At 41.6% G+C, this 21,033-nt stretch overlaps 1 protein-coding gene across 6 annotated transcripts in view; it reads left to right on the forward strand.

The window, feature by feature from the left end:
* The window catches only part of GOLGA4 (golgin A4), an 86,824-nt gene that overhangs the window by 35,666 nt on the left and 30,125 nt on the right, over positions 1 to 21,033 (forward strand). For all 6 annotated transcript variants that reach the window (XM_058657268.1, XM_058657269.1, XM_058657271.1 and 3 more), the window contains 3 exons: positions 10,286 to 10,464; positions 14,573 to 14,704; positions 19,263 to 19,418. In XM_058657268.1, coding sequence (XP_058513251.1) covers positions 10,286 to 10,464; positions 14,573 to 14,704; positions 19,263 to 19,418 — 467 coding nt within the window. The remainder of the gene's footprint in view (positions 1 to 10,285; positions 10,465 to 14,572; positions 14,705 to 19,262; positions 19,419 to 21,033) is intronic.

Below are 21,033 nucleotides of genomic sequence, written 5' to 3' on the forward strand. Positions count from 1 at the left end.
TACGGTACTAATTTGTATTTGTATTCAGCCTTCCCAATTCTGGGAGACAATACCATTTGTTATCTGTATTTTACAAAGATGGCAGTCGAAGGCTGTTGGAAGTTGAGCAGCTCGTTTACAGACAGGATTTCAGGCATGGCACTGTAACGCCTTCATCTGTGCTTCTGCCCCAGAGAGGGCTTGAGTTGGGCAGAGAGAAATAAATGAGAAAAAATAGTTAGCCAAAAAAGTCATAGGAATTATGAGGTATTTTAAGAATCGGGAGGGGAGAATGGAAACTTTGGAAAAGTCCTTGAATTCGACGAGGATTTAATCATAGCATGCAGCTTTTGAGAAATTATTTTAGAAGCCAGACTGTAAAACGTGAAGGTAGGGAATCGCACTGCATGAGAAATAGTTGGCTTCTCGTCAATGTTCCCTAATATTCTTGCAGTAGTTTTATGGTAAAATAGACGGTTTAACTAATGAATCTGTTTCAGCTAAACCTAGGAAGATCTCTCTTGAGAGGGAGTCAATAGAAACATCCTCAAGAATCTAATCTTTGTGCACTTGTAGTTTGAGTGTTGTGAGTCACTGTTGAACAGTTTGCTCTCAGCAAACAGAAAGCAAAGGGGTACAACCCCAGCTCTTCCTGACAGCCCCTGCTCTTTCAAGATTGGTAGCCAGCGAAGAAAACATCATGTTGGCTAGGAGATTCAGTTTTCCTTAAGATGGAGATACACTTTGTGAGGAGCCAGAAACTGGTGAATAAACATCAGACTGTGAAGGGAAAATGATCAGTAGACAATTTATATTTAATTCCCATGTAAGGGTTCAGATTTCCTCCCTGTAACTTCCAGTCCAATCTTCAGCAGTATGGCTTTCCTACCCTTGCTCCTCCCAGACACAGATGCGTTTTTTTTTTGATCTTCAAATGTGATATTCATGAAAGTATATTTTTGTAAATATTTTTCTGGGAATAGTATTCAAAATACTAGGAGTTAATGAATACTGAAGAATTAGTATTTCAGTTATTTGAAAGATATATTTGCTGTGGATGGTCTTCAGATGACAACAGGTAAACATACCTTTATAGATCTTTTTAAAAATTATATTTGTATAATTATAATCAGCATAATTATTTATATAATTATCATCAGCTTGATTATTGAGGGCTGAGGGGGAAAGTTGTGACACACTTGCTGCACACTGTAGATGGTGATTTTTAAATCTATAATGAAAACTGGTTTTGTACCCCCAAGGACATGCCATGTTCTAGTCTCAGTTGAGTCTGAGTGCAACTAATCAAGTGGGATGTAATTCCTAATTCATGCGCAAAAAGGCATGCTATTTGTAAGAACGATTTCTGTTAATGCTAACCAGGAAAGGTTTATGTAAAGGTTTGAAAACCAATCTGAAGGGCCTGGCTTGGTCAGTGTAGTGGCTAAATCCTTGCCTTGCATGCCTGGGATCCAACATGGGTGCTGGTTCGTGTCCCAGCTGCTCCACTTCCCATCCAGCTCCCTGCCTGTGTCCTGGGAAAGCAGTGGAGGACGGCCCAAAGCCTTGGGACCCTGCACTTGCGTGGGAGACCCCGAGGAAGCTCCTGGCTCCTGATGCTGACTTCAGATTGGCTCAGCTCTGGCAGTTGTAGCCACTCGGGGAATGAACCAGTGTTCATTTTTAGTGTCTTTCCTTCTCTCTGTAAATCTGCCTTCCCAATAAAAAAATAATTTTTTAAAAAGAAAGAAAAATAATTTGTAAACATTATCTAATTTTGGAGAATTCAGTTGCTCTGCTAAATTTTGTTTTCCTGTCTCAGATTTACAAATGGAAAGGTTACTCAAGACTTGGCCTTGGAAAGGAAGGATGAACATCATTGCAGCGTGCTGCTGTTAGGATTTTAGCAGTAGACATGTTGCTATGAAACTGTTATGGAAGAACATGAACCCTACTAATGTATTGTCAACTCTGACACGTTTCCCTCTGATATTGTTGGTGATGTTTGACCTGTGGGCGTTTGTATTGACTCCTTAATGCTGGATGTCAACCTCAGCTGAAGAACATTTGTCAGTACTCGTGTGATTTCTGGAAAAATCGTCACGCTTCCTATGTGTTGCAAAGAGAGAAGAAACTGGAATGTGTCAGCTTGGGTTTGTGTTTTAAATCTGTGATGAAATGCTGAAGTTGGTGATGTGCTAACGTTAGGGTGCTAGATTCACCTAGGGCTCCCCAACAGTCCCCTGGAACACCTGGTGTCATAGCACTCCTCAGTTTGTGAAAATGATTTACTTTAATGGATAAAGAAATTGAAATATAAATATTTGTTACAAGTAGTTCCCTACAACTGTTGCTACTGTTAGTTTCAGAGTGTCAGTTCAAAACAGGTGATGGCTTAGTAACCAGATTTTAAACTTAGTATAATCTGGCAGTTCAGCTGAAGTGTATAATGCTGCGTTTGGGGTGTTAGGAAGTTAGGGTTAGGGTTTTATATATATATATATATATATATATAAATAATTGTCAAGAAAATTGTATTCTTAGTGCAACACCAATGTAGGCTGGTTTACACTAGGTCTTGGCTGTTGTGTGTATATGCTTGTGTGCTTGTTGGGTGTGTATGTGTGTTAAGGGGGGTAGGAGGGGAAGTGGTTCGTTACGCTAGTAACTGTTGGTTACCAGTTCAGAATAGCACCAAAAAGTTGGGAGACGAAAGTGCATCGTGGTTTCATCACACTTCATTGTGGTCTGTTTTCCAGTCCTTCTTAAAAAAACTTTTTGTTGCAACAACATTGTGTATACATTTTGTGCTTCGTCACTCCGCCCATTTAGCATCATATTGGGAATTCTTTAACATGTGGCTGAAGTACTAATACGCGGTGATGGCTGTATCAGAGTGCATGTACGTTACTCACTTGGTAACCGTTTTTCTATTATTCAGCCCCTTCTATTATTTTGTGGTTTTGCTATTATGAATACTATGATAGCAGTTTTGTGACTTAGCTTACACCATATCTTTGAATATCGTCCATATTTTTTTCCTGAGGATAAGTTGATTGCTTCTAGAGTTTTTCATCTTTTTAAAAGTGATTTAAATATAATCATTACAAAAAAAAAAGTCATACTCATCATGCTGCAATGTGAAGCTTTCCTCGCTCTTGTGTTAAAAATGTTCTTGCTACAATTATGCATGATGAAGAAAATATTGTGCTTGGGTCAGGGACATTTCCAGACTGCAGCAACTTTGTAAATCCTGTTTCCTGCGTCATTTCTAAAGTTACGTGTTTGAAATGATTGGCTACGTTTAAAGCTTGGGTTAGCTCATAATGTTCTCTGCTTTTGAAATTGTCATGTTGTGTTTGTGCAGATAATAAGTCTTTATAATTCACACGTGTAGTATAGGCCCATGATACGAGACTAATTCAGTGGGATATATTTGGTGTTTGAAGAACCCCTTAAAATAGCATTTAAGTATTTCTGTAATATGTAATATATGCATTTATATACAATATATAAATTAGGTATGTATTTAAGTTCGTTGTTAGTTGCTGATAATTTATATAACAGTTTTCTCGGAGTCTTAAGTCTCACAAAACATCTTATTTTTGTGCATCCACACATGCCAATAAGTGAATCATGGTGCCTTTCCCAAGCCTTGTATGAACAGGACTGGGGTAAGGGCTGTTTTTTGCTTTTATCACAGATACTTAGAATAAGCTTTACAAAGAAAATTCCATGTTTCTCAGGCAAAAAAAGTATGAATCAAAGTAGATCTCATTTATGCCATGCTCGATGAGCATTATGTATGCATCTTTGCACTTAATGCATATGTAACAGAAAAACATTAAATATTCCAGAAAATGTCACTGTTAATAGAGCACAGGAGAAACTCAAGAACACACATCTTTGATGTAGGATCGTATTTCCAATTTAGTTAAAATTTCTTTGCTTTGGTCTAGCAGTTTGCAAGATTAGCTTGGTATTTCAGGGTATTTGTTAGGTAGCTTGCTATATTAAGGTGTGCATGAAAATAGAAGATATCTTAAAAGTAGATCTCTGTTCATGTGAGATCCGGAGAATTTCTGAAGCTTCCAATTTTTCTGTATACTTTGCACTGTCTGATTCCTGCCACTGGGTGGTAGTGTTTTCTTTTTCCTTCATGTAAGCATTATAGACCAGTAGTTTTATTCAAGCTGTTGGATCCGAGGGACTTCTTCAAACTTTTTGGGGAGAGCTTTGTTTATGAGTTAGGTATAGATATTGATTGCATTAGTAATTAAAGACTAAAAAGACTATGAAGTCAATTCACTTGAACAATTATAAGCCTGTATCGTACCAGCATACTTTTATGAAATACGACTATGTTTTCCAAAATAAAGTTTGCTAGGAAGAACGGTCTTGTTTTATAATTTTTCTTAGTTCACCCTTTGATAGAACAGAGCTGGATTTCCATGTTTGTTTCTGTTGTGATGTGTAATTTTGGTTCAAGTTTGTGAAGAAGACAGTATTTGGCAAAGTGAGCCCCCTGCAGCTCCTGGGCAGGTGCGCAGGACCCCAGGGTGTTTCAGCCGCGCACTGTGAACGGCTGCTCTGGTCTTCAGATTTCATTCACAGAAATGTGAGGATTGGATGGGGCTTCTGATAGGTTATTCTTTTGTTGCTGTTGTCTCATCTGTTAATTTATATTTCGTTTTCATTCATTTTGTAGTGCTGTCTTTGTTTTTAAAGCCGATGCCACATGCGTTTAGCAGTATTGGATAATGACAGAGACGGATTCGCTTATTGATGTCAGTAGCCAGCTTTTTTTTTTTTTTTTATAAGAGTCACCTTTGATATGCATCTTAGTCTTTTAAAATTTTTCTTTCATTAATTTTATTTGGAAAGCAGAGAGAGTGGGAGAGAGAGAAAGATGTCTTTTCTGCTGGTTCATTCCCCAAATGCCTGCTGGGACAGGCCAAAGGTGGGAACACAGTCTGGGTGTCCCCGGTAGGTTTGGGGACCAATGTAGTCTGGGTTCCCCATGTGGGTTGGGCACCCATGTGGTCTGGGTACTCCATGTGGGTTTGGGAACCCATGTAGTCTGGGTGTCCCCATGTTGGTTTGGGGAACCGTGTAGTCTGGGTGTCCCCTTGTTTGTTTGGGGACCCGTGTAGTCTGGATGTCCCTGTGTGGGTTTGGAGACCCATGTAGTCTGGGTGTCCCCATGTGGGTTTTAGGGACCCATGTAATCTGGGTACCCTGTGTTGGTTTGGGGACCCGCGTAGTCTGGGTGTCCCCTTGTGGGTTTCAGGGACCCATGTAGTCTGGGTTCCCCGTGTGGGTTTGTGGACCCATGTAGTCCGGGTGTCCCTGTGTGGGTTTGGGAACCCATGTAGTCCGGGTGTCCATGTGGGTTTGGGGACCCATGTAGTCTGGGTTCCCTGTGTAGGTTTGTGGACCCATGTAGTCCAGGTGTCCCTGTGTGGGTTTGGGGACCCATGTAGTCTGGATGTTCCCATGTGGGTTTTAGGGACCCGTGTACTTGAGCCATTATCTACTGTCTGCCGGCATCTGCTTTAGCCGGAAGCTGGAGTCAGACCGGATAGAGGACCGCACGCCAGGCTGCAGCATGGAGGCGTCCCAGGACGTGGTGTCTTAACTGGTGCGCCACAGCCTGGCCCCACGGGCAGATGCTCGGGGTCTGGCCCCACGGGCAGATGCTCGGGGTTGGCAGCCTTACCACACGTCTGCGTCTTTATTGTGCACGGTGCGAGTCAGAACCAGCCTTGTTAACATTGTTTTGAAGTGTTTTCTGGAACAAAACAGTAATACTACATGTTACCTCCAAATTCTAGCATTTGTGATTGTTTAGAATAATCCAGATGAGGAAGAGAAAGGCAGTGGATGGTAGAAGCAGCGCCACTGTCTTCATATTTCTGTTTGATTTTTTTTTTCCATTCTTCTCCTACGCTCCTTGTTGCGTCAACCATCTTTTTGTGAAACATTTTCTTGCACCACCTAATACACGCTCAATAGGTGATCAAGACTCAGCAACATTTAACCAGAAAAGGATTGAATTACTGAGCTGTGGCTTGTTAGCCTTTCTTGTTTAGCTGTTATAGTGAAGTTCTGTCTATTTTCCACACTCCCAAGAATGCGGATGAACCTGCTCTGAAGGAGAACGTGAGAAGATAGCCACACAAGGCCTGCTTTGCGTTTTCCTGAACCGGTCGAGGACCAGACTTTTTTAGAAATGAAAATTGCCTGAGATACATTGAATTTTGCTTTGGAAGAACACACGTGTTCTTGCAACATTCGGCCGCGGTTCGCGCTTAGCCCCCCCCCCCGTCTCGGTGTGTGCTGTGACAGTCTCCCCACGCACTCTGCATGCTGGCAGGAGATCTGTCAGCGCTGGCTGCCGCTTGCGCGCTGCCTCCCCGCTCACTTACCCTGTGTTGGGACTGGGAAGATCATTATGCAGATATGTAGGTGATACAGGTGATAGTCAGGACACGGGCTAAACCTTAGCTGCATCGCACTGAGGAAAGGGTTGGGTTCACTTAGAAAATGACAGGTCTGGGTACTGCCTCACAGTGTCTGTGCTTCTGAGGTCAGAAGGCCAGAAGGCTGCAACCTGGAAGGGATTCTCTGTGCCTTTCTTACTCAAGTGGGACCAGTGGCTGGGGGCTGGCTTGCTGGGAGGAAGTGGCTTCCTTTGAGAGACAGTGTAGATTCCATATGGGTTTGTAATGGGTTCTCTGTAGGTGGATATACGGGATTGGGTTTTATTTATTTTATTATTTTTTTTTTTTAAGAAAAGCGGTTGGGGACTTAGTGATTTCTTAAAGCAGGGTGGGGGAGGAAAGCAGTGAGTTTTATGTGTGTTAGAGATAAAATGTTTGTATGTTGTTATTCAGTTAAAAGACGTGGATAGTTGGACTGATTTCGAAGTTCCGGCTTAGGGAGAAATGTTCTCAGCTCAGCTTGGACAATCTGGAATCAATCCAGATTAAAGATTTTAGCATTTGACTTGCTTTATCATCTGAAGGAAAATTTGGGTGCCTCAGTTACTATGCTCGAAGGAGGATATTGAGTGAAGAGATCTCCGGCATTTCTTTGGAGGTGTGAAGTTATGGGGTTCTCTGACGTAGTGGTGGAAAGCCGGAGCAAAGCAAAAATTACAGAGCTGTACGTGTCCTGTTTTAATCATGCGGTGTGTAATCACGTGATTTAAAGGACCCAACCTGGTGGAGTAAACACTAGAATCAGAGTATAATACAGCGGAACATTTTAACATTTGTCATGCATGGTTAAAAGAAGTGGAAAGTGTTATTTAAAAAGAGACACGCAATATGGATTTTTTGTTTGTTTGTTTGAAAAGGTGAAAGCGTTATTCTTATTCTGCACTGGACTCTGAAATTTGCAAAATGAAAACCAGGATTCATTTGGCATTGACAGTCTGAAGTCTCCTTCACTTTTGCCTAACCGACAAGGTTTCTAATTTAGACTATTTTGTACGAAGACTATCCCAAATATTTTCAATTTCTTGGGAGTCTGAGTTAAGTTATTTCGGTGAAATATTTAAGAGTGATAAGATGCAGCCTGAATAATAGTATGCAGGTGGTACTGATGACATCTGAGTGTTAAAAAGTTAAAAAGTCTCATCTTTTTTCCCCTTTTCTCTCGTCTGTTTAAGCCTTCAATACGCTGTCCGTTGCAAACTCTTTCCCACAATCCTTTGTTCACCTGACTGATTTTTGTCTGAGAAAACTACTTTCTTGTTAGTAAAAATGGTTTCTGTTTGACACTAGAATGTATAGTCAAGGACTAGCTAATTGGAACAAAGATAATATTTTACTTTAAATATATCATTTTTCGGGCATGGCGTGATGGCCTAGAGGCTAAAGTCCTTGCCTTGAACACGCCGGGATTCCATATGGGCACCTGTTCTAATCCCGGCAGCTCTACTTGCCATCCAGCTCCCTGCTTGTGGCCTGGGAAAAGCAGTCGAGGACGGCCCAAAGCCTTGGGATCCTGCACCTGTGTGGGAGACCTGGAGGAAGTTCCTGGCTCCTGGCTTCGGATTGGCGCAGCTGTGGTCGTTGTGGTCACTTGGGGAGTGAATCATCGGATGGAAGATCTTCCTCTCTGTCTCTCCCTCTCTCTGTGTATCTGACTTTGCAATAAAAAAAAACTTTTAAAAAATTCTATTTTTCATTGTACTTCTAAGGGTTATTATTTTGGTGTTTGTAGGAAAATGCCAGAAATGTTAGAAAGAACAGTAATCTTTAAAAGTAATTTCAGTTGACTGATATTTCTTTGGCACACAGACCTTATGTGAGTATCATTGGTTTTATACTTGACGTATATGAAATGAATAAATTGGATAGTTTTCCTTTCCTTTATCTGAGTTAATATGATTTTCAGAGAAGTTATTTTTGAACTGTCGAATAAAGTAAATTGTGTTTCCCAGAATTTCGTTTCTCTCACATTTTTCTGTGCGTGATAAAATAATGCTCAGGAGAAGATGCTTGTCTGTGTGTATGGGATTCCTGTCTGGCAAGCCAAACTATGGTTGATAAAAGTGGTTTCCCCACCCACCCTGAGGTGCCATAGGTTGGAGTTACCACATTTCTCGTACCACCACAAGTGAAAATATTACATAATTTAAAGAATTGTGCCTGCTATTTTTTTCTCTCTCTTTCCTTCTTTCTTTTTTTTTTTTTTTTTTTAAGGGATGATTTATTTATTTGAAAGAGTTAGGGAAAGAGAGCGATTTCCCAGCCACTGATTCACTCCCAGATGGCCCCAAAGGCTAGGGCTCTGCCGGCACCCAGGAGCCAGGAGGTTCTTCCAGGTCTTCTGCGTGAGTTCAGGGTCCCAAGCACTCGGGTTGTTAGCCATGGTTTTCCCACGCCACTAGCAGGGAGCTGGACCAGAATGGGCCGTATGAGATCTCAGTGTTGTAGATGGTAGTTTAGCCTTTTGGACCATGCTGCTAGCTCAAGAAGCATACGTGTTTCTTGATAGGACTGACAACCCATCTTAATGACTCAGTGTTGTTTGTTGTCTCTCTATATGGTGAAGGAAAGTATGAAGCTTCTTGTTTTTTTATTGTGTTTAATTTTATTTGAAAGACAGAGGGAGACATATCAGAATTGTCTGTCCAGTGGTATACTCCCACATGCCCACGGCAGAGAACTGTAGACAGGAGCCAGGAGCTCAGCTGGGTCTCTCATGTGGTACGTTGCCTTCAAGGTAGCTGCCAGAGGAGCTGGGACTCGAACCAGGCACTCCTCAAGGCACCCAGGCAGGGACTCAGGTGCCGTGCAGAAGGTCTTCTGTTCTGCAAGGACTAAAGGAGACCATCGAGGGTGACCATCGCAGTAGGAGTGTCACAGTGTGTTACAATGCCACTGTTGTGTTTCGGAGCATGTGTATGTGCGCAAACATGGCAGCACACACGTACATGCCAAGAGTCACATACACGAACAGTCGTGCGTTTTTAGTGCCAGATTACCCAGCTCTGCGCCATCCCTGTGTGAGTTCTGTTTTGTGATGGGAACCTGGCCTCTTCAAAGACCCTGCCACTCCTGCCAAGATCTAAATTCTTACCTTGTTTCATCCAAGAACCCCCTGCTGGTAGTGCCTCTCTACACACTGTTAGATTGTTTCTTTCTGGTCAACAGAAAACGTCCCCAGTTTGAAACCTCATGTGACTGGTTTAAAACGCATTGCTTAAAAATGTGATTCAGCTAGGAAATGTTGACCAGTTTCTTGAAATTGGTGTTTATTTTTATTTAAACAATTTAAATGCTTTGATTGCTAATTTTTAAAATAAGAATTGGCACAAGAATAGCTTTTTTTTACTTTTAGAAATGTCCCACTAAATATCTAATAGTAGTATATAGTTACTGATGATAAGTAAGTGGAGAACTCTAGGAGAAACTTGAAATTCTACCCTAGGGTGTAGCTCTCTCTAACAGGGCCAAGACTTCATTTCTTGTATTTGCTGCCTACGAGGGTGGAGTCAAGACACCTTAGTAATTTGTACGTTCACTGTTTGAAACTTCCAAGCTTAGGTCTGCCCGAGCAGTTTTAATATCTAGTCCAGAATTCAATAACAGATTGGCTTCAGTGAGTGCATATTTCTTGTTGCTTTGTTGAATAACTGAAAACTATCTTCCGGCTGAGAGCAGGGCTGAGTTTTTTTCTTTAACCTGTCCTGCTGCTGCTGCTTTGTTTCGCATCGACTGAATGTAACCACCTTAGCTTAACGCTGGATAGTATTTCTTGAGATACTTGTTTTCTGCTGTTTTCATTGTAGCTTTTGAGGAACTTGAAAAAGCCTTGAGTACAGCCCAAAAAACGGAAGAAGCACGGAGACAAATGAAGGCAGAAATGGATGAGCAGATCAGAGCTATCGAGAGGACCAGTGAGGAGGAGCGCACCAGTCTACAACAGGAGTTGAGTCGCGTGAAGCAGGAAGTTGTGGATATAATGAAAGTAAGCATAATTCTAGATTGACGTGGGCCCCGGTGATTTTAAAACGGAAGTCTGCTTTCCTTATAGTCTGTAACTGTAAACAAGAGTTCAAATAGTTTCAGGCTGAAAATGATGTTCAACATGTAATAAAAATGGACTTTAATCGGGAAATGAGATCTTTCCTGAAAATTTTTATTCATTTTCATCTTTTTTTAAAGATTTATTTTTATTTGTGGCAAAGTCAGATATACAGAGAGGAGAGACAGAGAGGAAGATCTTCCATCCGATGATTCACTCCCCAAGTGACCACAACAGCCGGTGCTGCGCCAATCTGAAGCCAGAAGCCAGGAGCCAGGAACTTCCTCCAGGTCTCCCACACAGGTGCAGGATCCCAAGGCTTTGGGCCGTCCTCGACTGCTTTCCCAGGCCACAAGCAAGGAGCTGGTTAGGAAGTGGAGCAGTCAGGACTTGAACCAGCATCCAAATGGGATGCCAGTGATTAGCATGGTGCAGCTCTGCACCAGCCCCATTGCAGCATATATATGATATGTAGATAGATAGATAGATATCAGTAGGATTTCTTCCATTGAACCTAGCCAGGAAGGTACTTGCCTAATATGTGCTTGAAGGAAAATTGGAGCAAGTGACTGAGGAGCCGTGTTGCTTAAATGTTTTAAAGGATCAAAACTATATCATATAGGCTACTTTAAAAAAAATGTCAATAGGGCAGGTGTCTGGCCTGACTCTTTTTTAGAAAAAATAGATTTATTTATTTTTATTGAAAAGTCAGATGTACAGAGAGGAGGAGAGAGAGAAAGATCTTCCTTTGGCTGGTTCACCCTCCAAGTGGCCACAACAGCTGGAGCCGAGTTGATCTGAAGCCAGGAGCCAGGAGCTTCTTCTGGGTCTCCCACGTGGGTACAGGGTCTCAAGGCTTTTCGCCACCCTTGGCTACTTTTTCACGCCACAAGCAGGAAGCCAGATGGAAATTGCAGCAGCCGGGACACGAACCCGTGTCCACATGGGATCCCAGCACATGCAAGGAGAGGACTTTAGTCTCTAGGCTCCTGCCCTGGGCCTTGGCCTGGCTCTTAAACTGCCAGTTAGTGTGCCCAGACTGAAGTTCCCACTGTCAGAGCTCCCCAGTCCAGCTTCCTGCTGATACACCCCCTGGGAGGAAGTGGTGACGGCTCCAGAGGGTGGGTCCCTGCCATCACCCAAGGGAGCCGGACCGAGTTCCTCAACTCCTGGCTTTGGCCTGATCTGTCTGCCGTGGGCGTTGGAGGAGTGAACCAGCTGATGGGAGTGCTCTCCGCCTCCCAACATAACTAACAAAAGTTGAAGGAAATAACATGTGTTACCTCAATGGACACAGAAAAAGCTTTTAAAGCTGCAACTAGACCAGAGTTGTGAAGTTCTTTGTGATCAACTATAAATGCCTGCTATCGCAATTATAAAACGTTTGTCAGATGTTGTAATAGATATTGCCATAGGACTTGAAAATAACTAATGAATTATTTCAAAAGATGGTAATCTGTACATAACAACCAGGAGATTAAAAAAAATGAAAAGATTTATCCCTATTTTAGTCTCTTATGTTTTTCCGAAGAAAATCACTGTTTGCTTTTTGAGTACATTTCTTTTGAGTCTCTATAATGTCTCTTTTTTTGTTGGTAATCCTGTCTTTAATCCTGTTTTGTTTTTTTTCACACAAGGGAACATGCTACGTGTAGTGTTGTAGGTTTGTTTTGCGTTCCATCTGTCCAGGAGAAAATTCCTTATCCACTGACACTGGACCATTGGTGTTAATGCCTGTTTGTGCTCAAGGTGGCTTCATTGTGTGACTGCCCTATAAGTTAAACACTTTGCCAGTGACGGATGTATAGGTTTTTATGTTTTAGACAAATTGTGAGTTTCTTTTATACATGTGAATATTTTTTTCATACTTGCTCAAACCTATGTTTTTTGGATAGAAGTAGAGTGTTACTCAGACACAGGTTACATGTGTTTGAGTTGTTGCCTGGTTGTTTCAAACTTTATAGCTGTTCGGAAGAAATGTATTAATATATTTTTGCCAACCCACAAAGTTGGTGTTCTTTAAATTGTTTATCTTTCCAGTCTTACAAGGTTAAAAAGTGATGTAGTTCTGCTATGCAGTTTTTACTAAATATGACCAACGTATTTTTGTATGTTTAAAAGCAGTTTTCGGCTATTCTCTTTGAGTTGCCAGGTGAAATTCTGTTTTGTTTTTAATGGTTTATATAGCTCTTTACACAGGGAGCAAATGTCTTTTGAATATAAGGTGCTTTAATCTAAATATATTTTCAGTTACTCAGCTGTTGAATTTCTGATTTTTTGTTGGTCTTTTGTTATTTGGAGGCATATTGCGGAAAATTTTTCTTTTCTTGATAAGTGAATTAACTTTTTCCTAAAACTATTCTCAATTTTTGTTCCATTTTTGTTTAATACATACTGAATTCTGAGATCATTTAGCTAACTTTTCTTTTGTAACTTTTTCCCTCCTTTTCTATGCTTGTATTTTTGATCCAGCAGAAATTTGTTACAAGGAGTGAGGTAGAGATCTAGCTTCAAGGTTCAAGATAATTACAAAGCAATCTCTTCAGTTATTTAATTACTGATCCACCTTTTTTACTCCGTTGTGCTCTCCTATTTTTATTGTAGACTAAGTTAATAAAGTAGGAGTATTTTCTGTGGCTCCTTTGAGCTATCTCACTGCTTTACCTGGCCATGTGCTGGTATTGTATGATTATGTTAATTATTATATGAATTTATTCTGTTAGTTGTAGCCTCCCCTTATTCACGTATTTGGAAAATGATTGAGTCTTCCTTTTAATCACTTAATTTGTGACAGAGAAACTGAGGTTCTCCCATCCATTGATTTACTCTCCAAATGCCTCCTATAAACGGCAGCTAGGAGCTTACTCCAAGTCCCTATGCAGGCAGCATGGGCTCAGCCAGGTCCCCATGCAGGCAGCATGGGCTCAGCCAAGTCCCCGTGCAGGCAGCATGGGCTCAGCCAAGGCCCCGTGCAGGCAGCATGGGCTCAGCCAAGGCCCCGTGCAGGCAGCATGGGCTCAGCCAAGTCCCCATGCAGGCAGCATGGGCTCAGCCAAGGCCCCGATACAGCTGCTACCTGCTGCCTCACAAGGGCACGTTGATAGGAAGCTTGTTTAGAAGTGGAGTTGGGGGACCCAGTGTAACCCCTAGTGGCTAAATCTTCTCCTTGCATGTGCCAGGGTCCCATATGGGGGCTGGTTCTAATCCTGGCAGCTCCGCTTCCCATACAGCTCCCCGCTTGTGGCCTGGGGAAGCAGTGGAGGATGGCCCAAAGCCTTGGGACCCTGCACCCATGTGGGAGACCCAGAAGAAGCTCCTGGCTCCTTCAGATTGGCTCAGCTCCAGCCTTTACGGCCACTTGGGGAGTGAACCTGCAGATATAGGATCATTCTGTCTGTTTCTCTTTTTTTACAAGAAAAAGAATTTTTTTTTTTTTTTAATAAAGGTAGAGGATCCCGGGGGAGCTGGGGACTGAAGCCCAGGCACTCCAGGGGGATGTGGGTGTCCCAGGTGGTGTCTAACTCCCATAAAAATGCTGGCCTCAGATTACAGGCTATTTTGTGGATTCATTTTATCTGGCGACTTTCCTGCCATTCTGTTGATGCTTTTATTTGGTCATATTAACTCTTTAGAATTATGTGGGAAGATTTGGCATTTCTGTAAGATTAGCGGTCAGTCCATTCCTGAAAATAAGACATAGTTTGATGAGAGTGAAGTGCCTTCTGCTAGGGCAACCTCATTCCTCGCCCCCCCCAAGCTTCCTTATCCTGCCCAGAGGGGCACAGCTCCGCCAGAGGCAGAGGTGCAGCCCCTGCTCTGTAAGACTCTTGACTCAAACTAGAGAAAACCCATTTTTTGTTTTTATTTATCGTGGCTTTGGTGACTCTTGATATGTATGAGAAATGTGATCTGGCATTTCCTTTTAAATCATTAGGTTGGTTAGACTGTAGTAGGATGTTATTTATGTGTGGAGCCACACATTGTATTTTGGGTGGTTTTTTTGTTTTGTTTTGTTTTTAACTTTTGTCTTATCTGTTTGGCCCATTTTCAGAAGTCCTCAGAGGAACAAATTGCCGAACTACAGAAGCTTCATGAAAAAGAGTTGGCCAGGAAAGAGCAAGAGCTGACCAAGAAACTCGAGAACCGAGAGAGGGAATTTCAGGAGCAGATGAAAGTGGCTCTCGTGAGTACCTGCTTTGTTCTTGCTCCCAGTAAACCTCACAATATTATCAAGTTATGCCTTGGGCCCTTACTTCCTGGCTTGAGATGACACTGTGCAGAGAGGCTCTGAGTTTGAGTATGCAGAGAAGTTAGCAGGGTAAAGAGAGGGGCTGCCTGAGATTTTAGTTTAGTGTTACGTGAAAACTACACTGGTTGATGTAACAAGCTGTCAGCAGTTTATTTGCTTGTTATGAGTATATCCCTCCCAAGCTGACAGTAGGCTGTGTAGTTAGGGAGACGAAAAGGAGAAGTCAAGTTTATTGAGAAACAGAATGAAGACCAGTTCACAAAACTGCAAACTCACCACATTGAATATGCCTGGAGCAATAGCCTAGCAGCTAAAGTCCTTGCCTTGAATGCACCAAGATCCCATATGGGCGCCAGTTCTAATCCCAGTGGCCCTGCTTCCCAACGAGCTCCCTGCTTGTGGCCTGAGCAAGCAGATGAGGACGGCCCAAAGCCTTGGGACCCTGACCCTGCATGGCAGAGATTCAGATTTCTGCTGAAAGATTTCTGCTGAAAGATTTGTTGAAACAGTGTAAGTTGGATTCATCCCAGGATACAGAGATGACTTAACATGCACAAATCAGTATATGTGATGACTCAATAGTAGCCAGCTGAAGAATAAGAGTCATGATTGTCTCAACAGATGCGGAAAAAGCGTCTAATAAAATACAGCATCCTTTCATGATAAAAACCTTAAGCATGTTGGATATGGAAGGAACATTCCTCAACACAGTTAAGGCATTATACACCAAACCCATAGGCATCATCATATGGAATGGGGAGAAGCTGGAAGCATTTCCACAAAGATCTGAAACCAGACAGGAAAGCTTTGTGTCACTGTTACTATTCAATATAGTTCTGAGGTTTTAGCCAGAACCTTTGGAGAAGAAAAATCAAAAGGATACAAATGGGAAAGGAAGAAGTCCAATTTTTTTTATCCCTTTTTGCTGATGACATGATCATTAATATAGAAGAAACCAAGAGATTTCCCCAAGAGACTATTGGAACTTATAAAATAGTTTGGTAAAGTTACAGAATATCAAATGAACACACAGAAAGCAATAGTAGTTGAATATACAAACAGTGCCAGGGTTGGGAAAGAATTGTCCCATCCGCAAAAGCTACAAAAAGTTTTCAACACCTAGGGATACATTTAACTAAGGATGTGAAATATCTCTACAATGAAAATTACAAAACATGAAGGAAAGGAATAGAAGCCAATGAGGAACAAATGAAAACATCTTCCATGTTTGTGGGTTGGAAGAATTAGTATCATCAAAATTCGATAACACCCAAAGTAATGTATAGACTCAGTGCAATCTCAGTTGAAAGATTTGTTTTTAAATTTGGAAAAATTTGAAATTTGCCCTAAGTCCATGTGGACACATTAGAGACCTTGGATCACTGAAGCAGTCTTTTTTTTTATTTTTTGGAAAGATTTGTTTATTTTTATCTGAAAGATACATAAAGAGGAGGACAGAGAGGAAGATCTTCCATCTGATGATTCACTCGTCATGTGGCCACAATGGCCAGAGCTGAACTGATCCGAAGCCAAGACCCTCCTCTGGGTCTGCCACATACGTGCAGGGCTTTGGGCTGTCTTCAACTGCTTTTCCAGGCTGCAATCAGGGAGCTGGATGGGAAGTGGAGCACCTGGGATACAAACCAGCACCCATATGGGATCCTGGCACATGCAAGATGTGCACTTCAGCCATTAAGCTATTCTGCCGTGTCCAGCTAAAGCAGTCTTAAACAATAAAAGCAAAGCTGGAGGCATCACAATACCAAATTTCAAGACGTACTGTTGGGCAGTTTTAATCAAAATAGCATGGTACTGGCACAAAAGTAGACATGTGGACAGTTGGAGCAGAACAGAAACCATAGAAATTAGGCCACACATTTGCAACCAACTAATCTTTGAGAAGCATGCTAAAATCACTCCCTGGAAAAAAGGACAGTCTCTTAAACAAATGGGTCCTGGAAAAATTGGATCTCCCCATACAAAAGTATGAAAAAAGGATTGTTACCTAATGCCTCATACAAAACCCAGTTCAGTGGGTCTAGGATCTAAACCTAAGACTTGAAGCCATCAAATTACTCAAAGAAGATAAGGAAAGCGCTCTTGCAAGACAGGTTCTGAGAAAATACTTGTAAAGTGTAATAACGGATTAGTATCCAAAATACATCGATAGAAGCTCAAAAGGTAAAAACAAAATAAAAGACATGAACGGACATTTTCTAAAAGGATGTATTAAAAATGGCCAACAAAACAAAGCACTCAGGATCACTGGTCATGAGGGAAATTCAAACAAATGCTATAATGAAATTTCACTTCACCTCAGTTAAGAATGGCCAAAAAAAAAAAAAAAAAGGCCTAGAAACCTAGCAAAGATGTGGGGGAAAGTGCTCTAGCATCCTGCTGGTAGGAACATGAGCTAGTGCCACCATTATGGAAGGCAATATGGACATTGCTCAGAAATGGGAGATTGATCAGTATGACGCGGCCACCCCACTCTTGGACATGAAATGAGTATATGAAAGAATTATCTATTCCTCTACATTTATAGCAGCTCTGTTTACAGTAACTAAGATACAGAATCAGCGGATGTCCCTCACTGATAAACGGATGAAAAAAAGTGTTAGACATTTACATATGCAATACTACTTAGCCGCTAAAAAGAATGGAATTCGGATTTTTTGCAGCATGCTTGTGACTGGAGGTGGTAGCGTATGTTTTCTTTGATTTCTGCTAGCTAATACAGGATGCAAAAATTAACAAAAAAGAGTGAAATACACATGTGTAGATTTGACTGATGTTTATATCCCTTTCCTGTATTCCTGAGAAAAAGTGGTCCTCTGCTTAGGAAGTGGGAGGGAGAAAGGGCGTAAAGTATAATTATAGGCTTATATGAAATGCAGGAAGTGTCTTATCTTTATGTAAATAAAGCAGTGAAAGCCAAAAAAAAAAAAAAAAAAAAATTCCTCCCCTTCCGTTGGGAAGGCCTTTTATATAAGTTGCCATCAAATGTTGATGGCAGAAGTATAGTTTGTATTTCCTTGAGGCTATTTATAGGTGATATGTGCACAACTTAAAAATACTTTAATGCAAAAGGATGATAAATTATAGTTAAAAGGTTAACCTGCTGTCTCTCACATGCTCCTTTCCCCATCTGCATGGGCTCTGGGGCTCTGAGAATCTCCGGTCGCACTGGTCTTGCAGTGTTAGTACATCCTCTTGTCTGCTGTGGGAGGCAGCTTTACACATGGATTTGCAGTATGGCTCATCGGGGGTGAGATTAGTCTGTGGTTCTGAAATTCACACAAATATGCACATATCTGGAAAGGAGTTAAAACAGTCTACAAGAACACTTAAGCTGTGGTAGGACAACATGAGGTGGAGAAAGGAGGAGGGGGACAGGATGAAGCAGGAGTCCTGAGAAGGCCCTCACGCTGCGGTCACCAGTCCTTGGTGGCCTGCACTGCTGGCCTTAAAATAAACTAAGACCAGCAGATGTATTTCAAGGAGACGGCACAGGAGCCACGTGTGCTTCCAGCCTACATGTGCACGCGTGAACCTGCCCCTTCTGAATTTGATAGAGTATTAGAATATCCTCTTTTTATGGGCATAGAGATTAACACGAAATATACTTGTATCAAATAAAGACAGTGTCTTTAAAATATTTTAAAATCAGTGTTGTAGAAACCAATATTTTCTTATTGATGTATTCTTAGCACAAAATTATTGCACAAAATCATTTGTTAAAGGAGTGTCCCTCACCACCATATTGTGAACTGAAAGCATTGGCTTTGGCAATAGGAACCAAAAGCAAAAGATACACATGGATTTGCACACTTTTCTTAATTGAAGTTCAGGCAACATGTTTACATTCATACATTAACATTAATGTTAAAAGTGCCCTTTAGAAATTCTTTTCTCAGACTAGCAAACACTTTGAGTAGAAATATTGACCTAGAGTAAGGGTAATCACAGAACCATTTTAAGCTTGAAAGCCGTTTTTTAGGGATTTCCTTGATTTTATCTCGGTGTTCACAAGTTAACCTTCTAATTCTAATTTGGTGTTCCATGTGGGATTCCTTACTCCAGGAAGGTATTTCTCATGATTTATATAAATTTAAAATCTAGTTTCTCAATCTAGAGTTGAAACACCAAACTCTGGAGTGCAAAGAGGAGGTCAGTACAATTGTGTGACTTTTCCTATTTGTTGTAGTATTGCACAAAGTTTTAAGTAATGGGAAAATAGCCAACATGGGGTTACTGGAACAACACCTTTCACATCAGTAGAAATTGCGTCTAAGACTGACCAGACCATACTGGAAGAACCATGGTGCCTCGTTTCTGCAGAGCGGGGTGTGGGAGGAGAAAGGCACTGATGTTGCTTGGTTCACACTGCTGAGTGCAGATCCAATGAACAAGAAACGGTTCCTGTCAAAGTGTTGCAGCAATGCTCAAGATGTATGTGAGTCTGAGATGGTATTCATTGTTTTTGGCACAGGAAAAAAGTCAATTAGAATATTTGAAAATTACCCAAGAAAAAGAGCAGCAAGGATCTTTGGCCCTGGAAGAGTTAGAGTTGCAGAAGAAAGCCGTTCTCGCAGAGAGTGAAAATAAACTGCGGAACCTCCAGCAAGAAGTGGAGACTTACAGAACCGTAAGTGTCAGTGATGTTCAGGCCTCAGAGCTGTGAATGTTCATGTGTGAAAATTGGCATTTCAGAAGGCCTTTTGTTTTCTTGAGTTAAAACTAGCTATATATAATCTTTATTTGTCATGCGTGGGAACTCCTCGTGGGTGTGGTTTGAGGCTCTTTGTGCTGCATTGTTGTCAGTTTGTCTCCAACAGCTCTGCTGCTCTGTTTCCTTGTCCTTGAGTTCCACGACGTGGCCTCATGTTGCAGGCAGCACTTGATCTGGCATGCTTTGGCCTGTCCAGACTTATTTCATACTGTGTCTTGATCCTAATCCATTTTCTGCTTACACCGCAGTTGTATCAAAGCCCACTTCTGCATTTAAGTTTTCTCCAATTCTTTCTCAATGTAGTCTTTTCTTTCTTTCTAAGAAAAATTTATTTATCTATTTGAAGGAGAGAGAAGCAAAGGGAGAGAAGAGAGCTTCCATCTGCTAGTTCCCTCTCCAAATGGAAGCAACTGCTAGAGCTGGACCAAGCAGAAGCCAGAAGCCAGGAACTACTATTTTTTTTTTAAAGATTTATTTATTTTTGTTGGAAAGGCAGATAATATTTACAGAGAGAAGGAGAGACAAAGACAAAGGTCTTCCATCCAATGGTTCACTCCCCAAGTGGTAGCAATGGCCAGAGCTGAACTGATCCAAAGCCAGGAGCCAGGAGCTTCTTCTGGGTCTCCTATGAAGGTATAGGGTCGCAAGGCTTTGGACCATCCTCTACTGCTTTCCCAGGCCACAAGCAGGGAACTGGATGGGAAGTGGAGCAGCCGGGACACTAACTGGTGCCCACGTGAGATCCGGGTGCGTTCAAGGTGAGAATTTAGCCATTAGGCTACCACATTGGGCCCAGGAGCCAGGAACTTCTTCCGTGTGTCCCGCATGGGTGCAGGGGCCCAAATGCTTGGGACATCTTTTACTTCATTCCCAGGCAAATTAGCAGGCAGCTGAACTGGAAGTGAAGCAGTTCTCTGGGACTTAAAGCAGCACCTGTATGGGATGCTGGAGTCATAAGCAGAAGCTTAACCCTAAGCCGTTATGCCAGCCTCTCGATATAGTTTTTGATGGACATATTTGTAAATATGCTTTGGAAAGTACGTTTTTCGGGCTTTCCACCCTTTCCTTTAGCAATATTTGACATATTCTACCTGTTTGGAAATCCAACTTTTTGAATTTCTTACTTTGATTAGGCAATAGAACAGCTGCATGTCTTGCCCCACCACCAACTGTATAAAACGTGGCGTAGTGGAATGAAGTGTGTGCTTGGCAGGTCTCTGTCTTACCAGCTTTGTGAAATTAATTCCACGTTAATTTTCTCACCTGTCATATGAAGAACTGGGTGTGGTATTTCCTTTGGATCTTTCCAGCTCTGACGTTCTAATTCACTGTTTTTCCTCCAATCAGTCCAGCTTGATGTTCTCATGAAAAAATAGCACCTTTGCTAACATTTGTAGAAGTTCTTTCTTTCTTGATAAAATACACCCTATACGTAATGATTTTAGGGGTGCAAGAACCAGATATTTTTCTCCCAAAATTAAATAATGAAAAAAAAAATATTGTAGGACTTAAAATCAAAATGTGGAAAATA

The sequence above is a fragment of the Ochotona princeps genome, chromosome 30 (assembly GCF_030435755.1).
Source record: "Ochotona princeps isolate mOchPri1 chromosome 30, mOchPri1.hap1, whole genome shotgun sequence".
NCBI lineage: Eukaryota > Metazoa > Chordata > Mammalia > Lagomorpha > Ochotonidae > Ochotona > Ochotona princeps.